This window comes from Cryptomeria japonica, chromosome 6 (assembly GCF_030272615.1).
Source record: "Cryptomeria japonica chromosome 6, Sugi_1.0, whole genome shotgun sequence".
In the NCBI taxonomy this organism is placed as follows: domain Eukaryota; kingdom Viridiplantae; phylum Streptophyta; class Pinopsida; order Cupressales; family Cupressaceae; genus Cryptomeria; species Cryptomeria japonica.
Genome location: NC_081410.1, coordinates 17,363,075 through 17,379,976, shown reverse-complemented (window position 1 = coordinate 17,379,976; position 16,902 = coordinate 17,363,075). Strand labels below are relative to the sequence as shown.

The window sequence follows — 16,902 nt, the reverse complement described above, 5'->3', positions numbered from 1 at the left end:
GGGCTTACCAATAACCAGGTCAAGTGTATGGCCCTCTATTGGCGGATCGAATTTGCCCTCTCTACAAACATTAAATCTCTTGCCATTGAGGGGGATTCCAATCTGGTCATTGATACAACCAATGGAATAACCAAAATGAATTGGTCCATGGATGATATAATGAAGGACATTAATAAATTCCTTTTAAGCTTGGATATATTTATTGTCACTCATATTTATAGGGAGGGTAATAAAAGTGCAGACTTGATGGCGACTCTTGGCCTACAAATGGATGGTATCAAATGTTGGTGACAGTGGGATTCCCTCTCCTATTTAATACAAAAACTCCTTAGAGAGGGGAGCAAGACTGATAAATTGTGAGATGCAATCCAAGATTAATTGGCTTTGGTATTTTCACTTTGGATTTTCTTTGTGTCTTAATAGAGACCATGTGAGAATGAATAATTCAACCCATTGGCAACACTTGATGAGGCTGAGAAAAAATATAAACCTCATGACTAGACATGAGGAAGCTGATAGATGGAAAGAAGACGTGGTGAAGACCCTAGATGGTAAAATGACATGGCTTAAAGTACACAAAATGCTTCATAGAGGCGATTACGCTACAATAACGGGATGGTGTCGTCTAAAGGACAGAGAAAAGAATGTGAATAGACAATTTATTGGCAGATGGATTTGACAAGATTGTTCTTTCTTTTTTTTTCTCATTTTACCAATGAGATTTATCGATTGGTATGCATGGAGTGTTATTGCAAGAAAAGGGGGATTTAATAACACGTACAATAATGATGGCCTCAATAATCCCATTCGTTTTACATGCTTCCTAAAGGGTAATTTTTTCTTTCAAAAGAATAGTGTTAACAATTAATTTTTAAAGTGCTCTAAGCTTACTATTGTTGAAGGCGACAAAATGGGAGGTGATGGAGTGAGAACTGAGCCTGATAAGCATGAATAATTCAAGAGCAAGGCCACTGTTTGGCACATTTGTAAGGAAGGTGGTGTGATCTAGTTCGTCGAGTGTATGAATGGGCACAATAAAATTCTTTCCACCCAATTTGCCTCATCTTGGGTTGATCACAGAGTGATTGTGAGAAGAATTTCATTCAAAATAAATGAGGAGGTGATTGCCTATTGGAATTAGATTGTCATTGATGTCAACAGTTGGGAAGATGCATTGGACGAAGATGCAGAGTCATCCATTGGAAATAGATACAGAGATGCAACATGGCGAATGCCCCAGATGAAGATCAAGTTTGATTGAGATGGTGTGGTCTCAAGTAGGCAAAGTTGATAAATGATGAGTGCTCCAAAGTAGATATAAGATTGGATAGAGATGTTTAGATGATGCATGTACCAAAGGTAGATTAGATTGGCCGAAGTGGTGTTGATGAAGAGAAGATTAGTTTAGATTGGTAGAGTTGATATGGCTATGTATGCAAGGGGAGATGAGTCAGTTCAGGTTTGGTATCAATGTTGAGAGCCTTTTCATGTTGACTTTATAGTGTGTTTGTTGCCACTCCTTATGCACCCGTGTTTATCACTAAGGGATTTCCCTTCGGCAAGATTCCTTGACTTCTTTGCAGATCCATCAAGTCTTGTCGATCAAGCTTCATAAGAGTGTTGTTGAAAACTCACAGTGATGAAGCATTTTGGGTGTGAGATCTTTCGTGCCTCTACGACACCCTTGTTGTTCGGTGTGACCTCGCCCTTCAGTGAGATCTCTTTTGAGCTGAGCAGATCCTCACAGTTATATCAACATCCCTGTTTTGGTGAGACCTTTGTCAGCCTTTATAGTCAAACAGTGTTATGCCAACATGATCCTTTTCGCTGTGATGTATTAGGTGTCTTGCCAACAATATGTCTTTTTCGATATGACCTTGCTTTATTGGCTAATCGCTCTTTGTTGGAAATGTTTCCACTAGTTTTTTTTTTTTTTTTTGTTGTTGTTCCATTAGTCTTGTTCCACCTGATCTCTGATAGTGGACCCCACTTCAATGAGACATTTGACTTATCTTGTCGATATTGTTCCTTTGTTGATGCGACCTTGCATTTTAGCAAGACCTAGTTTGGTCATTGTAGATCCCCTGTGTCATGTTGAGTTCGTTGTGACCTTTGAAGTGTCTCATCAACATGTTTCTTTTTGGTGAGACTCCGCTTTTTGACAAAACAGTTTTTGGTTATGGGTGGCCTTTGGTGCTACATCGACATGATTCTTTTCATTGTGATCCATAAGGTGTGATGTCAATAAAGTTGTTTTTTAAATATTACTTGGTGTTTCAACAAAAACATTTTTTTCCTTCATGTCACCCCTTGGTGGTGCAATGATAGGCTTCTTTTCGTTGTGACTTGATATGTGTCTTTTTCAGTGTGACTTAGCTTTTCAACAAAACTCAATTTGCCTCTTGTCGGGCCTTTGGTGCTATATCGATATGAATCTTTTCACTGTGATGCATGAGCGTGTCTTGCCGATATAGTTTTCTTTTCAATGTGACTCTGTGCTTCAGTGAGACCTATTTTGGACTATGTAGTTCCCTTGGGTCATGTAGATATCCCCTTTTCAGCGTAACATCTGATGTGTCTCATCAACATGGTAATTTGGTAAGACTTTGCCTTTTGGCAAAACCCAAATTGCTTCTTGCTAGCTCTTTGGAGCTATAGCGACATGGTTCTTCTTCACTATGATGCATGCAGAGTCTGGGTGAAATACCTCTAACAATAGGGAGAGATCAAATGACATGTTTTTCCACCTCACCAAAGTATGTCAATACATAAATGGTCCACATGGACATTTGACTCAGGTTGACCTGATGACATATAGGAGGACGTTGAGGACATGGAGTGTATGGGATGAATCAATTTCCATCTAGATGAAATGAGAGGTATTGCTGACAGAGATTGGTTACTTCAACACACAATCTGAAATGATCGCAGAAGGCTGCATTTAATGGAGAACAAGTAGCAGATGGCCGAGTGGCTCCAAAAATACATGAAGATCTTTTGTCAATGAGATATCGCAACCATGAAAATATAAAAAATCTCTAATTGACAAGACATCCAGGCAAGGTGCAGGTGAAGATTACTAATTGTAGTAATGTGAACTCAGAGGTCAATCTAAAATCAGAAGAAGATGCAATTAATGATGGTGGTTAAGTAGGCTGTAGAACAAATTTCTTGGAAGCTCGAGAAGTACATTTGAATTTTCTCTTGGAGGGAAAGTTTGTAACGTACAGCTTGACTACTAAGTGTAGTAAGGAGGCAGGTTGATGGTCTGAGTTGATGTGTGGGGGATAGAGGAGTTAGTGTGTGTGAAGCACGATAGAGTAGAAGAAGAAGAGCAGAGGAGAAGGTGCTAAACCTAAGTGCGAGACATAAAAGAAGAGAATACCTGAAGGCACAAAGGAGTGATATCTTCTTAGAGAGTGTGATTAATACAATAGGTAATTCACACCAAGTGTATCAGAGACAAAGGAGAGAAGACAAAGATTTCAGAGTAGTGAGACGAAAGAAAAGAGCAGACCGAGAAGAGCACAGAGTTGAAGAGTAGAGATCAGAGACCAAAGAGTAGAGAGTAGAGGTAGAAAACATGAAACATTATCCACACAAAGTGGGGGCAGAGAAAGAAGTCCAATCAGAGCAGAGATCAGAGAGTTGGTGAAGAAGTAAGAATAGATCAGAAGGTAGAGAGTGGGGATTGACAACTGATATCAGAAAGAGGATGATAGAAATAATGAACAGATATAAGAGTCAAGTCAATCTCAAGTGTAGAATACAAATGTGAGTTACCAAATTTCATTTGTAACAAGGTAGACCAAATTTTCTTTTATTTTAATCATCTGAGTGGGTGCTTAGATTAGGGGTTGGTGCCCATAAATGTGTAATCAATTTTTCATTGTGAGGCTAGATTGGAGCAATAGACTCTAGCAACATTTCTCATTGAGGTTTTTCCCCATTGTGGGTTTTTCTCGTATATCTCGTGTCATGTGCTTGCCTAGTGTGTGTGCCAATGGGTTTAATATCTCTGCTCATAGTTTCTTGAATTTTGTTATTAATGTTTTAATTCATATAGTAAGTTCAAGTTTTTAATTACCACTGATTCACCCCCCCTCTCAGTGGTCCATTTGTGTTCCTTCATTGCCAAGGCTACAAGCCTCTCTACTAAGGGGAGAAAATGGAAGAAAATGAGTCAGGTCGTGGACAACGAAAGCCTTAACCAATTTTTCAGAGAGGATGAAAACCCATCAAACTCCATGGTGGCTTCGACAAAGAAGAACTGCTTGACCCCTGGGACAAGGTATGCCTCATGATAATGAAGTATTTTACACTCGAGGGTAGATTGAAGGTTTTTTATTATTATCATTTCCCCTTGCTCAATCACTTCCACAACCACTTGCTAGTCTCCTTTCCTTTTTTCCTACTACATTCTCTAGAGAATTTTGTTTTGGAGGCTATTGAAAGTGCTAAGTCCCAGGGTAAAAGACCCATTCCCATTCACCAAGGCCTTATTCTCTGCCTCTACCATTTTCACTTTGCCCTTTGCCCATTGCGACCAATTATGATCTAGGAAGACCCAAATTCGCCTTCTCCTTCTCTTAGCGTTTTAGATATCCCGGGACCTAGCCGGAAAAAAAGTATAAAGAAGCCAAAACTTAGGTCTTATCAATGTCCTCTTGAAACCCCTACCCATAAAACCCCTGAGTTTGATATTGTTGATGGGAAGCGGAAGACTCCCTCACCTAACAAGAAGGGGAAATCTACGGCCAAGAGAGCCAAACTCACCATCCATGAAGTGAGTTCGGAGGATGAAGCGGCCGAGGAAACCAATACCCTAAGGAGATCTAACAGGCTTGCCTCTATGCTTGCTACGAAGGGGAGAAAAGAATTATTAAAAACTCGAGATCTAAAGAGGAGGAAGAACATGAAATTGAGGAAATTGTTAACAAGTGCAAGAAGGTGGTATTGAATAAGGATGAGGACGTGGATGGGGAGGACTCAAAGACTACTAACAACTCAACAAATGTTTCTGATTCGACCAATATTGGACCTATTGATCTCAAACAAGAAATGATGCTAGATGAGGTTGAAGAAATTGCTAAGATGTCAGAAGGGACCTGTCAAAAGATTCAGATAGGGACTTGTTTAAAATGTGTAGAGTTGGAAGTGGAGATGACTAAAACCAATGTGAGGTTGACCGAACTAGATAGAAAAATGGCTAGCCTCTCTAGGTTTGGCCTCAAAGTGATGCATAGCTCGACCACCACCTTGTGTCTCCTTCAACAAGAAATGACTAGCTAGAAGATCAAATATGATGAGAACTGTAAGGAACTCTTCAAGTTCTTAACTGAAGACTGGTCTGGATGCAAGATTGGAAAGAACCACTAGGGATTCAATCCCTTATATTTTCTCTTTTATTGCTTTATGCCATTTATGGCTTGACTCTAAAGACTCTCTATTATGGTTACTTTAGAAGTTTAGTTAGATTTTCTAAGATTGTTATTATGCAATTATGCTGTCGAAGTAATATTATAGTTAGTCTTTTTTGCTGTAGGTGTTGTTTGGTTTGATCCTAATAGTTTGCAATTAATGTGTTGTTAATATGCTACTACTAGTTCTCTGTTTTGACTGTACGCCCTCTAGACTGTTGTTTTATTGGAACAACACCCATATTTTGCTGCTATTAATATAAAAAACAACTTAAACTTTAAAACTTAAATTATATTACAAAATTCACGAAACCATATTACCCACGATAAGTAATAATAATTTTCATAAAACCACCAACTTTCATAAATATAACAACTTAAACTTTTAAACTTAGATTATATTACAAAATTCATGAAACTATTTTTTAAATTAATTTTAAAAATAGTTCAGGAACCCCTCCATAAGATCCCACCCTTAAGCCCACTAAACAAAAAGGCTCTAAAACAATTGATACATAAATTGCATTTGCCATATAAATTTGAGTGTTCTGCAACATAAGTTTCTAGCTACGAGCAAAATACTGGCATACCAAAGGAGCCTGTTTAATTTCATTAGCTCGTGAAATTTCATTGGTATGAGATTTCTGCCAAAAGTTTTATCTCCTTTTGATGGTCGCTTAAAAAGTTTGTAAGCAATTGAGTATTCGAAGTAGTTTACCAGAAATATTGGACATGGTTGAGGACAGCACGCTTTTGCATTTCGTACCTCGATCACTGCAACTCAATATGAGGAAAAACAACATTAATGAGAAGCCAATCAAAGGGAGTTTGAAACTAATTGCAAGTGATTCAAAGAAGAAGAGGGGGAAGGAGGAGGAAGATGCCCATGCCATTGAAGAGGATTATCCTTGCAAGAATTCGAAGAAAAAAAAGAGTGAACTTAATATGCGTTCAGTAGGTTTTTACCAGTTGGAGGATCTCATAGCTGAATTTCTGAGCAGCAGAGGACTTTCAAATACATTATCATCATTTCTCTCAGAAACCCAACATGTATGTAGAACAAAACAGATTTTTACTTTCCTTCTCACTTGTATAGATGAGTTTAACTATTTTTTTGTTTAATTTTTTTCTGCTGGATTTGTTTGGTTCTGTGAATTTCCCAAAAACCGTCTTTGACGGCCCGTTTATGCATTTGTAGAAATGCCTTAGTAAATTTTTCTTCTTTATTGTGGGGTAGACTGACGACGGCAATAGTTAGTAATTTAGACCTGGGAAACACTAAAATTATTAGGGCGAGGGGGATTTGAATCTTTCACTGTGTCCATTACTACTACACTAATACGGCATTCTCAGTTTTAATATCGGAATTCACCACTTTATAACGGAGGGCTTTTCGCCTGCCAAGATTTGAACCTTGGTCATCTAGGTCTGAAGCTCAACTTCTTACTTTTTTGGTGGTCATATTTAAAATTCAATACGTCGGTAACCCTTTTCATATTTATATTTGAAAATGAAGTCCCCGGCCCTGCCCCTGCACCAATATTTGTCGTCTTCTGGTGACTGTCATTCACAGATGATGACAGTAGCAAGAGGATACGACTTATTTGTGGATCTTCCATGGCATATTTCTTAAACGGTCAAGGTGCATGTTTTCTGATTACTTCAGTGGTTTGGGCAGGGGGTTCTCAGTATTCAAATAGATGGGGCAAGCCGCAAGAGTGTGTTTGGCTCTGTACTTTCGGCATGCCCTGTGTGTGCTCTGGTGCGAGTTTCTTTTCCATCTGAACGCTGTTAGGGCACGCACACAATGCTTAATTCATAATGCCTGCCATTGTCAAATTCTGGGAAAACAGCAGCAGCAAAGATGAGCCATATAATTGATTTCTTAAATTTTATTTTGAGCTGATTGGTGCAGTGATGGAATGGTCATCCACCTTATTAGGATATTGAATTTGAGTTTCTATGTGGAGCAAGTATTCAGCAGGGATGGACGCTTCTTGCCAGAGGTCATGAAGGTCAAGGGAAAAGCCAAATCACAGTACAGATCATCCAAACTCTGTGATTGATAAAAGCCCGATCTCGCCTGTGTAATCACAAGAGGGATTAGCCTGCTATAGAGCAGTTTTTTGGCAGGTTATTGATTAGACCTTACACACTGCATTAGTCACATTACATTATTTTCCTGTCCATCTACTATTAAATTCAACTCTTGTCATTAGGTTTTGCGCTTAAGTAATGTGTGCATTTCTTTTTTGAGACAATTAAACTCTTTTGCACGCCTATCAGGGTAATTATAACACACACGTATGCATACCATTTGATTTAGAGTACAATCACTATACAATTGTTAAGTGCAAGCCTGCCAAAATTTGACTTAGGTCACATTGGCTTTGATCGGCCCAACTTGGGTCATTGTGGCAATAAACAGGTTACAGTAACTTCTATGCTTTCAAAACAAAAAAAACGGCATGACGCCTTAATGTTTCTCTAGTGCTAAGCATTCACAAAACTCGAGCCAAGCTGAACTGAATATGAACTTTCATAAGGTGCTATCTGCAGGCTTGCATGATTTGGGCAGAAACTCAGAATATTCTGTTTGTATTTCCACCTATATTAATTCTAAAAATCAGGTTTTCTTTTTCAAAGTGTAATGCAAGTATTGTCTGCTTTTCAGGAATTCACAAGGAAGGAACAAAAAGTAAAGCTGGAAGATATGTACCATTATTACTGCAATAAAATATAGTGAGTTTTTGTTGCTTCTTTTGTTAGAATCTCTGTAAGTAATGTTTCTTTCACTTACCACATTTTCCCTCTTTGAAGTTAATGCATCAAATGGGTTGAGCAAGATAACTTCTTTTCCTTGGTGTTTGTTTTTTTCATAAGGGATATGCAGGCTAGGAAAAAATGAGATCATTGCCATTGTACCTCATTAAGGGATTCTCAAACTGGAGCTCAAGGATATAAGTATTCCACTTTATTGAAAGGGAAAGGATTTTAGATCCAAATGTGAATCCTTCCCCATATATGTATGAGATTACCTTTCCGAAGGAAAATACTTTGATAAGAAGATTCATCTGTGAACAATTAGGACCACCTTCACACCTTCTCGAGCAAAGGTGTTTATCAAAGACATTACATTTCCACAGTCCTTTTAGATTAATCAAAGAGCTTCTGGTAGAAAACACAGTTTTTTAAAAGATGTCTATGTTGGGATTCAAATTCTTTTTACCAAAAGAATTTGTATCCAACTGTATGATTTTCTGTTTATTTAGTCAGATATATGTTTACCTACTGGAAAATAAGTTCAGTCTTTGAATTGCGCTTTTGTTTGTCAACATTCTTAATGGACAAAATTTGTCATGTAAACAGGCACCCTGAGGAAGCCCAGGCTAGTAAAAAACAAAAAGGGAATCTTCCACCATTGGATAGTTTTCTCTTTTAGAAAAATATGCACGACGTTTCAAAAATTCAAACCATTTGACACAGAACATATAGATTGCACTGCAATTACAGGAAATTAAGGGCACGACTTATCAAAATTATGGGATTCCTTCATTGATTCATCCACAGAAGACTCTAAGTTTGCTAGAAAATATATCTTGAATTATAAGGAAACTCTCCAGCTATTTGTAAGAGTAATTTACCGCATCTCCACTTTGGAACCCGGTCCCTCATGCCAGGACTATGACATAGTAAGGACAAAAGAATGCAATAATTATTAAAAGGAGAAATTACAAGGATAGCCAATAGAAATAACTTTGTTACCATAAAATAAGAACTCAACTGGCTTCCCTTTGTCCAAGTAGCAAACTCCGTGGCCTGCAAGTGAAGCTCTCAAGGTCATGATTAAGCCTGAAACGTTTGAGGTCCTTCTAAATAACCTCATTGTTGGTGAAAATATTTTGATATGATCAAATCTGTCATAGAAGTTAAAAAACCTATACTGAGTTCCAGCAGACAATCATTGGCACCTCGGCTTTTCTGAGGCAACAAACCTGGCCCAGCAACCATCCTTAGTGCCTCAGAGTCTTCCTTGCCAAGGTTGACCCTATATAGAGTTAGAATATATGCTCGAATCAAGCTCGTCCCTACCCAGAACTCCAGCTTTTCCTAATATCTGCAACTTTATTGCAGGCACTTTATCTGTCTCAATTACATAAATACCGATGCAGGAGCATCCATGGTGAATATGAGATTCAAATTTGAATTTGGAATATTCTTCCTCAAATTTAGAATATTCCTTTTTGGGCATGGGAAATATTAGAATATTTAATTCTATGTTAGTCACCTATTTTTAGTTCCTTGGTTAATGGTCATTTACTTTTTTTATGTAATTAGCTTTTAAGCTTAATTTAGCGTTTAGCTCTTTAGTCTTGGTAGTTTAATGTTATGTTCTAATTATAGAACATCGTCTTGTAACCTCTATATATACGTGTGTATATCGTTCAATGTAATTATCTGATTATTGAATCATTCATTCAATTTATTTTTCATGGTATCAGAGCATGGAAATTAAAAATTTCAAAAGTTTTTGTTATTCAGGCCTTGGAATTCGTGCCAAAATTCTTCTCCAGGGTTTTGTTTTTTCAAGAGCTACTTCTATTTTGATTATTTTATTTAAAAAATCAAATCACATTCTTCTGTCTCATGCTTTCACTAGGTTGACCTCGTTCAACCTCCATTTTCGTGATAGCATCTTTGACCAACATCATGTTGGAACACAGTCAAAAGTTCAACAGCTGCCACAACACCTGGAAATAGTGCATGTTCACGACATCTGAATATCGTTACCTTTATCAGATTGATTTAGGTCAGACCTCGTCTTACAGGTCCCATGGTTTTCACGATTTTTTCTTGAAAAATTGTCTGTCGGTTTTCTGATTTTTTCCACAAAAAATTATGGCAGGATTTTCACGATTTTTTTCTCAAGTATAAAGCTGAGATAATTTTTAAGGGAAAATTATAAACCTTGCAAACAATTTTTGAGGAAAAAATCGTGAAAACCCTCCCATGATTTTTTGTGGAAAAAATCAGAAAACCGACGGACAATTTTTTAAGAAAAAATCGTGAAAACCATGGGACTTGTAAGATGAGGTTTGGCCTAAATCAATCTGATAAAGGTAACGATATTTAGATATCGTGAACATGCACTGTTTCTAGGTGTTGTGGCAGCTGTTGAACTTTTGACTGTGTCCCAACATGATGTTGGTCAAAGATGTCATCACGAAAATGGAGGTTGAACGAGGTCAACCTAGTGAAAGCATGATACAGAAGAATCTGATTTGATTTAAAAAAAAAAAATCAGAATAGAAGCAGCTGCTGAAAAAATTGAAACCTTGGAGAAGAATTCTGACACGAATACCAAGGCGCGAATTTCGAGGTTTGGAAGAAACCTCGAAATTAAATTTTTTTTGCAAACTTAAAACCTGAAATTTTTCCTGAAAATAATCAGAAAAAAATAATAATTTGCAGAAAATAAAAAAATACTTCTGATTTTTTTGTAAAAAAAAAAGAAAAATATTGACGATTTTTTTCCTCAAAAAACGCAAAAAAAAAAGAAAAAATAGGGGCAGAAAACCTAGGTTGGCTGTACAACATAAACGACGCCCAGAAGACACCAAAATTCCTGACGTCCACAAAATTAGCAAAAATCACTGACTATTTTTAAATTCCCAGGCAAATTCACTGGCACAAAATTCGAGGCACGGAAAATGAGGCACCCAGAAAAATCTAAGACCAACCCCAAAAAGCTCTCGAAAAACCCACCAAGAATCTGAAATCAAAATGCAAATCCGACGGTTCAAAAATTGAGGCACAGAAAATGATGCACACAAAAAATCCAACGATGACCTAGTTGAGGTCTCAAAAAACCCACCAAGAATTTGCAACTAGAATAAAATTTCGACTTGAACTAAAGGGTCAAAACCCTAGTTGAAAATTGTAGAAACCCTAGGGAAATTTTCAACCTGCAAAAAAAATCCGCCCAAGAAGAGAAAAAGACCCTACTCTTTTAAAAAAAAAAACAGTTTAAAAAAAATCTCTTCAATAAACACCCATTTGCAACCAATGGGCTTCTTCCCTAGAGGAAGGGTTTTTGTATATCGGCAAGTATGGGTGTTTGTCTTCCCTTAGCTCCACCTGATGGGAGGGATTCAGTCGACTCTAAAGTTGTAGGGTCTCCCAAGCATGACATTGCACCCCCTGACTTTCCTCAGGATCTTCTAGATCCACATCTAGAGGAGCTTGCTCCAGATATTCCAATTAATCTTCATCTTGCAGCAGATGTTGGTACTTCTACTCTCCAGCCTAAGTGGTGGGCTAGGACCATTGGTGATCTTCATGATGATGAGCTCATTGAGGGCAGATCAGTTAGAGGTAAGAGCAAGCAACATAGTTAATTTTACTCGTATGGCTAACATTCACAGTATTTATGAGCCTCAAACATATACAGATGCTAAAGGTGTACCTGAATGGGAAAAAGCTATGGCAGCTGAGCAACATAGTCTTCTGAAAAACAACACTTGGGTATTGTCTGATCTTCCTTTAGGGAAGAAGCCCATTGGTTGCAAATGGGTGTTTAAAGTCAAGTATAAAGCTGATGGAAGCCTTGATAAGTACAAGGCTCGGTTGGTGACAAAAGGGTTTTCACAGAAGGAGGGCATCGACTATGAGGAGACATTTGCTCCCACAGCCAAGATGAGTACCTTTATGCTTGTCCTCACTCTTTCAGCTCAATTTGGATGGAAAGTCCATCAAATGGACGTCAAGAGTGCCTTTCTCAATGGTGATTTGCAGGCTGAAGTCTACATGACGCAACCTCCAGGTTTCAAGGTTGCCGGTAAGGAACACCAGGTATGTAGACTAGTCAAAGCACTCTATGGCCTCAAACAGGCTCCTCGTGCATGGTACATCAAAATTGATAAGTACTTGATTTATCAAGGCTTTCAGAGGAGTCCTTCAGATCCCAATATGTATGTCAAACATACTAGTGATGATATTCTATTTCTAGTAGTCTATGTTGATGATCTCATCATTACTGACAATGCAGCACATCTGATCATGCAGGTCAAACAAAATTTGTGTCAGCATTTTGATATGACAGATTTGGGACTCTCCATTATTGTCTCGGTGTAGAGGTTTGACAGATTGACAGCCACATATTCATTTCTCAGTCAAAGTATGCCAAGAGCGTATTGGATAAGTTTTGAATGCAAGATTGTAAACTTGCATCTACACCTATGGAGATAGGGCTCAAATTATCAGCCAAATCAGATTCACCTGTAGTGGATGAGTCTTCATTCGGGCAACTAGTGGGTAGCCTCATCTATCTCACCGCCACTAGACTTGACATCAGTTATGCTGTGAGCTATATTTCTCGCTTCATGTCAGCCCCAAAAGTTGAACATTGGGTTGCAACGAAGTGTGTGCTTAGATATGTGAAGGGCACTCCTGATTTTGGCATTCTATATAGCAGAAGCAAAGATCCTAGGCTGGTTGGTTTCACAGACTCAGATTGGGTAGGTTGTGTTGATGACAGAAAGTCAACTTCTGGGTATGTTTTCAGCTTGGGTAGTACACGTGTAGTCACATGGACCAGCAAGAAGCAACAGGCAATAGCTCTTTCCTCGACTGAAGCAGAGTATCGGGGAACTGTTAAGGCAGCATGTGAGGCAATTTGGCTACGTAGGATGCTTGCAGACATGCAAATGTTTCAACCAGGACCTACTCCCTTGTTTTGTGATAATCAAGGGGTTCTAAAATTAGCCAAAAATCCAGTCTTCCATGAGTGGACAAAGCATGTGGAGCTTCATTGTGATTTCATCCGTGAGCATGTTGAAGATGGATCAGTGATACTACAGTACATTCCTACAAAAGATCAGACTGCAGATATCCTCACCAAGTCCTTGAGCTCGACAAAGTTTCTCAAATTTAGAGGGTAGCTTGGTGTGATAGCATGACCATTAAGGGAGGGTATTAGAATATTTAATTCTATGTTAGTCACCTATTTTTAGTTCCTTGGTTAATGGTCATTTACTTTTTTTATGTAATTAGCTTTTAAGCTTAATTTATCTTTCACGCTTAATTCAGTGTTTAGCTCTTTACTCTTTTACTTTAACGTTATGTTCTAATTATAGAACATCGTCTTGTAACCTCTATATATATGTGTGTATATCGTTCAATGTAATTATCCGATTATTGAATCATTCATTCAATTTATTTTTCAAGAAATGGGAGTCACAACTTGCTCTGACTCAAAAATATTTTCCTTAGGCAGGGGTCCCATGAGGGGGGCTTAAGCTCTATTTTGAAGGAAGAGGCGGTCCCATGAAGAATTGTTTTTTGTGCTACGAGATTATTTGGAATCTTTTCTAAAAAAATAGCAGCCCCTACTTTTTAGGCATGCAAATTTGAGCGGGTGCAAAAGGGGTGGGGCTAGAAATTGCCCCACCAGCTTAGGGATGTTATCTGCCACTTGTCAAAAATCTAAATTTAATTTCTATAAAAAAATAGGTTTGGAGGGAAATGAATTATTTTTAGTTGTTTTTATTATGCACATGCTATAAAAGATATTCATGAGACCACCAGCCTCCTTAAATTTTGGAGCTTAAATTTTTAAGCTGGACTACACTACAAAATTCATGGGACCACTAGCTTAAAATTTTTTCTAAAAAATCTCAGCAATGCCCGCTGTATTTTTTAGGAAGCCCCCTCCATGGGACCCCAGCCTTAATGTTGAAAATTCAAAAATTGGTGCCCAAGAATGAGTTATTGGGCAGTTTCTATTTTGGGGTCCCATTGAGTGGAATTGATGGCATACTGGCCTAATTTTCTTGTCAAGTTTGGAGGTGGAGGTGACAAAGCATCTAGAAGCTTTGAAGGCCTTTCCCTTGTTTGGGTGTCACTTTTTGGGGGTTACCAATAACAGGTTTTGGCAACTATGGTGATTAAAAGACAAGTTTCATTATTCATTTGAGGATTCTCATTTTTAGATTTTTTGGAAGTTTGAGGGGAAGAAGAATTGCAGGTTGAAGGTTAAGAAGCTAGTTTGTAGCTAGGAAATCATTTTTCCTAAGTATTTCTTATTTGTTATGTGCTGATTTATATCAGTTTTATATCAGATTTTGGAGTGATAATGAAGCCTTCAAGGCTGGCATACTTTTTAATTTTTCAGATTTTAAGTCAAATCATTAGTGATTTGCATGTGTGGTTTTGGTTGGGATTTTTCCTTCCCTCAGTTCCTGAGTGTGCAGATAGATTGCCGAACTGGAGGCAGTTTGCACCCAGACCTGAAGGTTAGATTGTGTGAGAGATTTGTTGCATACATACATGCAACCTGAAAGAATTTTTTTTCAGAGAGTTCAAGGAGCTGAGGTCCCTGTGGTTGTAAACAGATTGCTGAAAGAGGCAGTTTACAATAATATTTATGAATATTGTAAGAGGGTTTTGTAAATAGATCGTCAAATGTGAGGCAGTTTATATGTGTTGTAAGAGGGTTTTGTAAACAGTTTTTATGAGAAGTTTTAATTTACTTTTGTGTTTTTATGGTAACTGATATTTATGTCTTTGTCTCGAATTATTTTTTGCAGTGTAAGTTCAAGAAAAGAGAATTCAGCGGAAGGAAAGGTTAACAGGGAGATCACTTTTGGTAAAGCAAATGTGGACGTACATATTGATATGAGTGAGGTAAACAGCAAGAAAAAGGATAACAAGGTACATCCAAATGGCTTCAGCAAAGGTATATATTTTGATCATGTAAGAGACTTGTTTTGAACTGAAAGTCAGATAAGCAGTAACTATTGATCAAATTCTGCGAGTAAATATTTTGACAGGACGTATGTTTACTGTTAAAACAGCAAAAGCACATGCTTCAGAAATAGATTTTCAGAGAAGCAAGAAGAGCAAAAGTTCTTTCTCTGAAGTTGTCGATAATTTAAGTGGACTTGAAGATGGGAAGATTACAGAAAAAGTTAATAAAAAAGTGGAGCCAGTGATAATAACTCATAAAAGCATTGTCAAACTTTCAAATGCTTCAAATAAATTGGAACAGGTAATTGACATTGCTGAACCCTTTTACAAATCAAAAAAATCCAAGAGGGTGAAGAATAAGGAGCCGGAATCAGATGAAATGATTGTGACCGATAATGACAAACAACATGGTGGCAAGAAGAGTAAGAAAGTGACAACAATTGAGGATGAAGTACAACCATTGAAATGCCATGCTTCACACACACAACCCAAAAAGGGAAAGACTGCACACTTGAGGCAAGATTTAGAGAACCCAATAAGTATTGAAGTATCCAAGAAGGAGAAGAAGAAAAAGAGAAAGACAAAATCAGATGCTACAAGTCCAGGAGATGATGGAGAACTTGGTGATACAGTTGTGGTAATAACAACAGATCTCAGGAAATCAGGTGTGACAGATTCAAATAATGCAAAAAGAGAATCAAAGGTGGAAAGTTTGCAGGATTTCTCAGTAGAACCCAGCACATCCCCAAACTTTAGAGTTTCAAAGGAGAAGAGGATAAAATCATCTCAAATGGCAGAGGCAGACAGTAAAAAGAAAAATAAGAAAGTAAAGAAGGCACTGGAAGATTTACAAATTTACAAGTAACATTCTCACATACGGTAAATGGTGGAACAAAAGGAGACAAGGAGAGCTTATCTGAGGATACTGGCAACACACAAAACATTAGTATAGCACACAAGACTCTTGAAATGAAGAGACCTTCAATAAGTGAATCATTAGCATTGAAAAAAAACTCCACAGATACCATATCTCAGAACAGAGGTATGCCAGGAAAGGAGGATTATGCTGTAGAGACTAAAAAGCACATCTCACCAAAAACAAAGGAGGATAAACAGAAAAAGATCGAAATGGTAAGATCAGAAAACAATAATTCTTGGGTTAGTTCATCTATTTATAAAGTTCTCAAACAAATGTTACGTGTTGAGATGTGAAAATTTGATTGATAAAATTTACCAAATCATGTATTCCGTTACAAAAATGTTTTTGAATTGTATTTTACAGTACAAGATTTTTTTATAATAAGTTATAACCAAGATATTGAAATAAAGTCCACAAGCAATAAATCCAAGTCTTAAAGCCTGATCACTATAAAATTAGATTAATTTGAACAGCCTGGCAACATATAAAGCCTGGCAATAGGGATTATAATGATCAAAAGAGGTTGTCCACATGTTATATGCATCTTTAGAATCCAAAATTTCAAGCCTTGTTCAAGAAATTATGGTGGTTCTCCAAACATTAATTACACTAGATCCTGTAATCTAAATGTTCAAAAATTAGTCACACTAGTCATTTAAAAAAAATATAAAGTTAGCTTTGTAAATAGAAAAATTAAAAAGAAAGAAAATGATTTTTTGTACAAAATGATTTAATGTTTAAGCATAGAGACTTCTGGCAATGTGAAAAAATTACAATACTGCCTAATATGAAATATTTGCGCATTGTTTTGTTTGA

General features: G+C 37.4%; 1 protein-coding gene across 1 annotated transcript; it reads left to right on the top strand.

Moving 5' to 3' along the window:
- The first annotated feature begins 5,944 nt into the window (after positions 1-5,944).
- Positions 5,945-16,491, top strand: LOC131048074 (uncharacterized). Its single transcript, XM_057981930.2, has 4 exons — positions 5,945-6,470; positions 8,095-8,162; positions 15,008-15,156; positions 15,275-16,491. Exons 1-4 carry the CDS (start codon positions 6,153-6,155, stop codon positions 16,030-16,032), a joined length of 1,293 nt encoding a protein of 430 aa, XP_057837913.2. The 5' UTR covers positions 5,945-6,152; the 3' UTR covers positions 16,033-16,491.
- Positions 16,492-16,902: the final 411 nt, after the last annotated feature.